General features: G+C 43.9%; 1 protein-coding gene across 1 annotated transcript in view; it reads right to left on the bottom strand.

Moving 5' to 3' along the window:
* The window catches only part of foxp4 (forkhead box P4), a 9,651-nt gene that overhangs the window by 45 nt on the left and 2,106 nt on the right, over positions 1-7,500 (bottom strand). Inside the window, exons 3-4 of the mRNA XM_056606449.1 lie at positions 6,845-7,011; positions 1-6,387 (exon numbers count right to left, since the gene is read on the bottom strand). The exon at positions 1-6,387 is cut by the window's left edge and continues 45 nt beyond it. Of these exons, the coding sequence (XP_056462424.1) occupies positions 6,240-6,387; positions 6,845-7,011 (315 nt within the window). The 3' untranslated portion in view covers positions 1-6,239. The remainder of the gene's footprint in view (positions 6,388-6,844; positions 7,012-7,500) is intronic.

The following is a 7,500-nucleotide window of genomic DNA, read 5'->3' as shown; positions in this document are numbered from 1 at the left end:
ACAGTGAGACTAAAGGAAGTCGAGTCAAATGTATTGACATTGTATCCATTTTAAATTTGAAGTCGATTTGCCCGGTTAAAGGTATTCCCTTGTTCCTAATATTACTCTGTTATAGTGCAGCTTATTTTCACATTCAGGACTACATAATAATCAGCACAATTTCCAGTTCTGTTAATTACAATATTTACACACAAGTTCTCCTACATATCTATTAATAATAATAATCTATTATTTTGTTGACTGTTGACTCACCTTGGAGAGCAAAGACCGTGACACAGAGACACACAGTGGGACAGTGTAATAAGTATTTTATTGCATTTTATAATGCCATTGTCAATAATTAGTACAGATTACATGCAACTAGACCTACTGTACAGTTTTTTTATTGTCTGCATGGACAGACACAAGAAGATTCAGGTTACAAATACACAGATATATGTGTGTGTTCTTTATACAGCATGAAGGAAAAGGGCAGTGACTGGCATTACATGGCCCCCCAAGGGTGGGGGGTTGCAGAGGGGTATAGGGTGGCGGGAGTCATCCGTCTAAAACACCATCCCGCCCGCTGCCCCCGGCCTCCTGACCCGGGTCACACTTTCAAACAAAATGGAAAAAAAAAATAAAACAGAACAAATAAAATCAAAAAAATAGGCTAAAAGAGAGAGGGAGAAAACAGGTCAACAGAAAAACTAGGAAATGATACAGAGCGTCACTGCTGTAAATATACACACTTTCCCAAGGACGAACCCAAGGAGAGCTGAAGTGGTAGTTCCATTGGATTCCCGCCATTCTTACTTGCTAATACCGTCAGGCAATGCTTCGTTTTGAGAGTCCCTCGACCCCTTCTCGTTAAGGACGACGCCACAGAACTGTCCAATCACACAGCAGGGGTTTTGTGGGTCCACGTGTCCCGCGAGGCGGTCACCCACGGGGGGGGGGGCTAGAGGGAGTGGCTGGCGCACGGCGGATGAGGGCTAGCGGCGTGAGCAAAGTGGATGGAGGGTTTTGGAAGTGGCTTGGCTTCGTTTGGTTACGTTAGTGGCATTGGTTTGGTTTTACAGTTTGGTTATAAGTTCACAAGTTTGGAGTTAGCAACAGTTTCTCTCGATGCCTTTGGTAGTCGAGAGGATGATGCTGCGTTTCTAAAAGCCGTACCACATTTTGGTATTGATCTAATGTATACGAGCGAGAGAGAGAGAGAGAGAGCGAGAGTGAGTGAGTGAGAGAGAGAGAGTGTGGAGAATATCAAAAATGCAACAGTGTTGGTCCCTAAATAGCTCTAAGGGACTGCCAAATGAGGCTTATGAGTCGTCGCTGCAAACCAGACTCGATGATAACCTCCCCATTGCACCTGTGGGTGATTGACAGCTCTGCGGGTCAGAGTTTAGCACAGGAATGACAGGGTTGAGGTGGTCAGGGGGCGGGATCACAGGGAGCATGGACACCTATTGGCACCTGAAAGGACCAACAGTCATAGGTTTACATAGCGCCATTATTTCCCTCGAGCAGAAAAGGGGGCTACATATTCTAACATTATTTTCCTCTTTCTCGTTTTGCCTTGTTTGGAGGTTTTGGTCCTGTCTTTGAGGAGAAAGTCCTTCTGAGGTATCATTACATAACGAAGTAACTCTTTAGTTTGTTTTCCATTGTTTTTGTCTTTCCTTAAAAATGCATAAATGCAGTACAGAGACAAAAAGTATCAAAATAGACCTAGCTAAGATAAATATACAAACAGGTGTTACCTAAACCACTGATCTAACTTTACTCTTTTAATTTTTTTGAGATAATACACTTAAAAAATCAGCGTCCCAGACGTTTTTTTCTTTTTTTTGAAACAAACTGAAAAATGGAAAACAAATGGCAACGAAAATAAACAAACAAAACTTAAACCAAGATACCTGCAGCACGTAATATGATAAATACATATACTTCAGCAATAGCAGTACAGTATAGGAATCAGAGCTGGAAGCTTTACAATAGCTAAACGGGAGCAGGGGGAAACAAAAACAACCCCCCCCCCCAATAAAGAACAGAAATCATAAAGAAGAAAAGTGGGGGGAAAAAATGCCCTGGAGAGAGTTAATATACAAGAATACATCATGTTATGCTAAGCTGGAGAAGGAAATAGGAGTGTTAGATGGCAAACCTGTGAACACCATTGACTCACGTCAATCTATAATCTTTTTATAAAACAGCTTGGTTTACAGGTGTACCTTAAAGCACGAGTCAGAGAACGTCTATGTACTGTACGCAGCATGTGTCTCTCGGTGAGTGTTTTGTAAGCCGATCATTAAGTGTTGTTGTTCCAGCATGTTCCCTGTGACTGCTTCCGTTAGTGTCTTTGGATGTTCTCTCTCTCTCGTTCGGGTGGCCAGTCTCCCCGCTGCTTTTGTCTGTGCCTGGCAAATCCCGTCTGTACTCTCTGTATGTGTGGTTTATGTGCATGTGTGTGTATTGTATATCCTTGTGGCACTAATATATTCTGCCCGTCATTAGCCCCCCACCCCACCCCCGACACACACACACACCATCACGACCAGCCGCACTGAGTCACCGGTCACAACAGCCAGGGTTTCCTATTGGCTATTCACAGGGCCTGCTCATCAACATGCTCGCATGTGTTTTCTGAGTGCACAATTAGGGAGGCTGCTCACAGAGCTCGGTGATAATTGGGGCGCAGAGAGAGAAAGAAACAGAGAGAGAGAGAGATTGAGGGAGAGAGATAGAGAAAGAGCGAGAGATGGTCAACATGATAGCGCTGAGAGTAAGCCTTTAAAATATGTTGACCACTTCACAACACGCCGGGACCTAGAGAGTGCTTTAGATGTGGTGAAAGGAGAGGTAGACATATTTTTTTTACTCCATGAAAAGTGAAACGTCTCTTTGTTTTTCAGGCTCAAGCAGTTAGCGTTAGGGAATCCAGATTGTGTCTCAGTTCTGTTTTTTTTCAGTCATACAGTAAGTGTAACAACAATTTTGGTATTCGTTATTATTAAGAAACAAAAAATAAATGGTGGAAAAAATTACTTTGTTAAGAGAGTTTTCCTCTGGCTATGTATTGAACGGTTTTGTAAAAGGAGGTAGTGCTATTTTTGGTTTATATCTTATTTCAAGATGTCCTGTCTGCCACTTTGTACTTGGTTAGAAATCAGTCTCTGGTGTCATAGGAAACAGCCCTGTCCGAACACAATGTCTTCACAACAGTTCTTTCATTTAATAAGAAAACCTTCCCAAGTGCAAAAGTTATCCAAAACAAAAAACATTCCCAGCGTTAATTCCCATGAATTCCCTTGGTTGTTTTCCTTTAACATCGGTTGACCATTGACGATTTTCCTTGACATTATATTGAAGTATTTGAGTTAAATAAGGAGTTACGGTATGATGTTTAACTACAGCACACGGAAAAATATAATAATCCTGACAAATATTGTACTTTTTCGTATTTGTCATTTCTTTTGCTGGCATCATAGGTTTTGCAAAAGTAAAATAAATGTTGCATTCAAGTGTGCCAGGAGTGCCTCAGTGTTTAGGCTGCTCAGGGCCTCTCTTAGTGTTGTGTTTGGAACACGGTTTAGCCTGAGCATGGGACAGACTCGGTTTCACCTTGAAGTGCTTTGCTTTTTTTTTTAAATCTTTTTTTCTCACTTCTCTCCGTAAAAGCTGTCAGAACTAATACTGTTATTTTTTTGTAATTCTTTTTTTTGGTCTCAGTCCTAATGTGAGTTATTCCCTAAAACCAATCGCCACGTAAAAGCTTTGATGTCACCAAAATGTTTAGTCTGCATTACATACTTTGGTTTTCGGAATGGTCAGCGCTGTAAGTAATGAATAATTCCAACATAATAATTACATGATAACACATTAATAAGAACTCAAACTACCAGTTGGTTGTCTTTTGGCCAGTTCCGTAAAAACAAAACATAAAGAAATAAAATCATAAGGGGAACATAAAATACAGGGTTTTTGGTTTTTCTACACATTTCTTTGGTTACCTGTAACAAAAATAAGACGGGAAAGAAAACGTTTGATTTGGTATGGCACTGTAGAGGAAAGTAACACGCTAATGCGAACAAAAAATAATAATAAGAAAGAAAATCTCACATGCTATTCCTTTGACACAAACTCACACAGTGAATTGCAGACAGCTTCTACACAGTAACTATTACAACCATAGAGCTTTGAAACCCAAGCTGAGCAGAGTCGCCACATTTGGTGTCCCACGGAAAGAGTTCTCCCTTATTTCTTTAACAATTTGGACACAGTTTAGGGGCAGAACCTTTGTGGGATGAGGTATTCTCTGACCGCAATAATAATAATATATATAGACTTCTTTTTAAAGCATTACTGATGTTCCTCAACTAAACTACACAAAAAAGCAAATAAGGAAGAAAATGAAATAAAAGATAGGAAAGAAATTAACATTTAAATATTTTTGTCTGGATAATGGCAACTTTAAGTGCTATTTCCAAATTCATGCCTGCTACGCTTGGGGGTACAGAAGTAGGTAGGTTGGGAAGGGGCTGAAATAAGGAACAATACTGCGCTTTCTTTCCTGCCAATACTCATTTGGAATGGTGTGAACAAGCAGAGAAAACAAAACATGGAATCCAAATACACGACAAATAAAAAAACAACAACCTAGCATTCTTTTAAAAAGCTATGTTAAAAAACAGAATGTCACCATGGAAATGTTGATCCTCAAAAAAAATAAAAAAATCAAGATCGTAACACGTTAAGAAAAGAAAAATGGCAAAGCTACCACATTTTTTTTTTTTTTATATTCCATTATAATCAACAGGTTTTTTTAATCGTCACAATATCTCTGTGGATGCTTTCTCTTCGCCCTCTTGGTGTCCTCTCTCCTTCACTCCCCTTCTCTCTCTCTCTCTCTCTCTCTCTCTCTCGGGTCTCTCAGAACATTACATGGTCATCATCACTTCGGCAGACAGAGGGGGAAACTTAAAAAGGACAGCACCAAGAATAGTCCTATTGATCAGGTCTTTCTTTGGGGTGGGGTGAGCGGAGAAAAGATCCATCGTTATACAGCGTTGTCTGGGAGTAGTGGAAGGGTCAGGGGCCAGTTGGAGGGGGCTGTGTGGGGGGGTTGGGGGATGGGGGGTATCCTTCTGTTGGTTACCACCAGCTCCACGACTGAAGCACACGCCCCTCGTTTGAGGCAATCTTTGAGAGCGCTCATCTTCTTTCCTTCTCTCCCTCTCTCACTTTCTTCTTCCTTCTCTTCCTTCTAGCTTCCTTTCTGCCTTGCTCCCACTTCTTTCTCCCGACAACAAGAAAAAGACCCAAAGCCTCGAAGCACATCAGAGGATAAAAAGAAAAGAAACAAAAGGAATGAACCAAATAGAAGACAGCGAGTGACACACTGAAAGAGGGGGAACTGGTGAAGAGGTATACAGCACAGTCCCTCTTGACTCTTCCCTTCTACTGTATGTACAGGTGGTCTGATGGCTGTGAGTGCCTCTCTCTCTCTCTCTCTCTCGCTCTCTCCCTCTCTCCCTCTCTCTCCCCCCCCCCCCCCCCTCTCTCTCTCTCTCTCTCTCCCTGTGTGACACACCCACAGCATCATCAGTACGCCCCACTCAGATAGTTAAAATCAGAGCGGCTCCTCCAACAGACAGCAGTTAAAGTGGTTTGTCGACTGTCTGCCCAACGATGCAGAGCGCAGCGGAGTGGGCGAGAGAGAGGGAGGGAGGGAGAGGGAGTGAGAGTGTGTCCAGACAACAGGCGATCTCTAGTTACAAGCTGATTCCATCAGGGAGAGGAGGAAGAGGAGGAGGATGAGGAGGCATGGAAACGCTCAAGTGCGAACAACTGTGTTTCTTTGTGTCTGTGTGTGTTTCTGTGTTGAGTGTTTTGTGTGCATGTGCGGATTTGTGTGTGTGTGTGTGAGTGCACACGTTGAGTGGCATTAACATGACTGAGTCGGGTGAGGAAACTTAACGCCTGTAGTTAAAGCATTTCCCCAGAGTTTTTGCGTGTGAAAACTAACAGAGGTACTTTCAACCCTGTTTCGAGTCTCTCAATGTCGCTGTTGGTTGCTTGCATTCTCTTTTTTCGTCATAAAAAAAACTTTTCACTCTTTCATTTTTTAAGCAGATCTCTCTCTTCGACCGCTCAACGCTGGCACAGCAGCAGACCAGCGGGGTGCTCAGGATTTTGGTGCGGTTGTTTTTTTCTTTCCTCGCTGAGTCCCGCCACTACTTGCCAGCCCTGACCAATCACTACTCCAGGTCCTCAGTAGGAAGATCCTCCTCCATGTCCCGGTCGTCGCTAGGCATCGGCAGGCTGTGAGTGACATGGGCCAGCAGAGAGATGGGCCGGCAGTCCTCCTCTATTTCAGTAGGCTCCTCCTTCACATGCACATGGTGGCTGGGGACACAGAGCACACACAGCTCTAGCACACTGCATGGACACGTGGACATGTGAAGCATGCTACTGGCAAACTGCAGATGGGCTGCAAGGCCTGTGTGTGTGCATGTGTCTGGCTTTGTGTGTACGTGTGTGTGTGTGTACGTGTGTGTGTGTGTGTGTGTGTGTGTGTGTGTGTGTGTGTGTGTGTGTGTGTGTGTGTGTGTGTGTGTACGTGTGTGTGTGTGTGTGTGTGTGTGTGTGTGTGTGTGTGTACGTGTGTGTGTGTGTGTGTGTGTGTGTGTGTGTGTGTGTGTGTGTGTGTGTGTGTGTACGTGTGTGTGTGTGTACGTGTGTGTGTGTGTGTACGTGTGTGTGTGTGTGTGTGTGTGTGTGTGTGTGTGTGTGTGTGTGTGTGTGTGTGTGTGTGTGTGTGTGTGTGTGTGTGTGTGTGTGTGTGTGTGTGTTCGCCCGTTACCTGTACTGCTGGGGGCTGAGCGTGGGGCTGCAGCTGCTGTTGCTGTTCACCTGCTCCACGGTGGAGCTGACATCATCGTGGCCCACGTGCAGCATGTTGAGGCTGGCCGCGGACGGGTTCACCAGCGACGGGTTGAGCAGGGACAGACTGCTCTCCGCCAGGGCCGCCTAGTGGTCACACACACGGTCAGAGAAGGGGTTATGTTTGGGAGCAACTTTATATCCAAGGTACAGAAGGAATAAATAAAACAAGTAAAACAGGCAGATAGCTATGAACAAAGACAGACAGCGGTCTCTAGTAGGAGATTGAATGAAGGGGTTTTATCATTGGGTTATTGTGTTACTATTTCTGCTCGGGTTGATAGTGGAGTTAAAAGGTTGATGCGTATTACCTCTAACAACCACTAGGGGGCAGTTGCATACAATGCTTTCTCTGAGTTTAGCTGTGGGTTGTCTGTGGGGAGTGTTTGTGTGTGAACGCAGTGCCATGGCAGTTGGTGTTAAGCGCTCAAATGCACACCCACGCACACGCACATAAACACACACACACACACACACACACACACAAACACACACGCACACACACACACACACAAACACACACACACGGACGCACACACACATGCACACACACTCTTTCCCCTATCTTTTTTCTAC

Source organism: Gadus chalcogrammus, chromosome 13 (genome assembly GCF_026213295.1).
Source record: "Gadus chalcogrammus isolate NIFS_2021 chromosome 13, NIFS_Gcha_1.0, whole genome shotgun sequence".
Classification (NCBI taxonomy): Eukaryota; Metazoa; Chordata; class Actinopteri; order Gadiformes; family Gadidae; genus Gadus; species Gadus chalcogrammus.
This window is presented reverse-complemented; position numbering and strand designations above follow the sequence as displayed.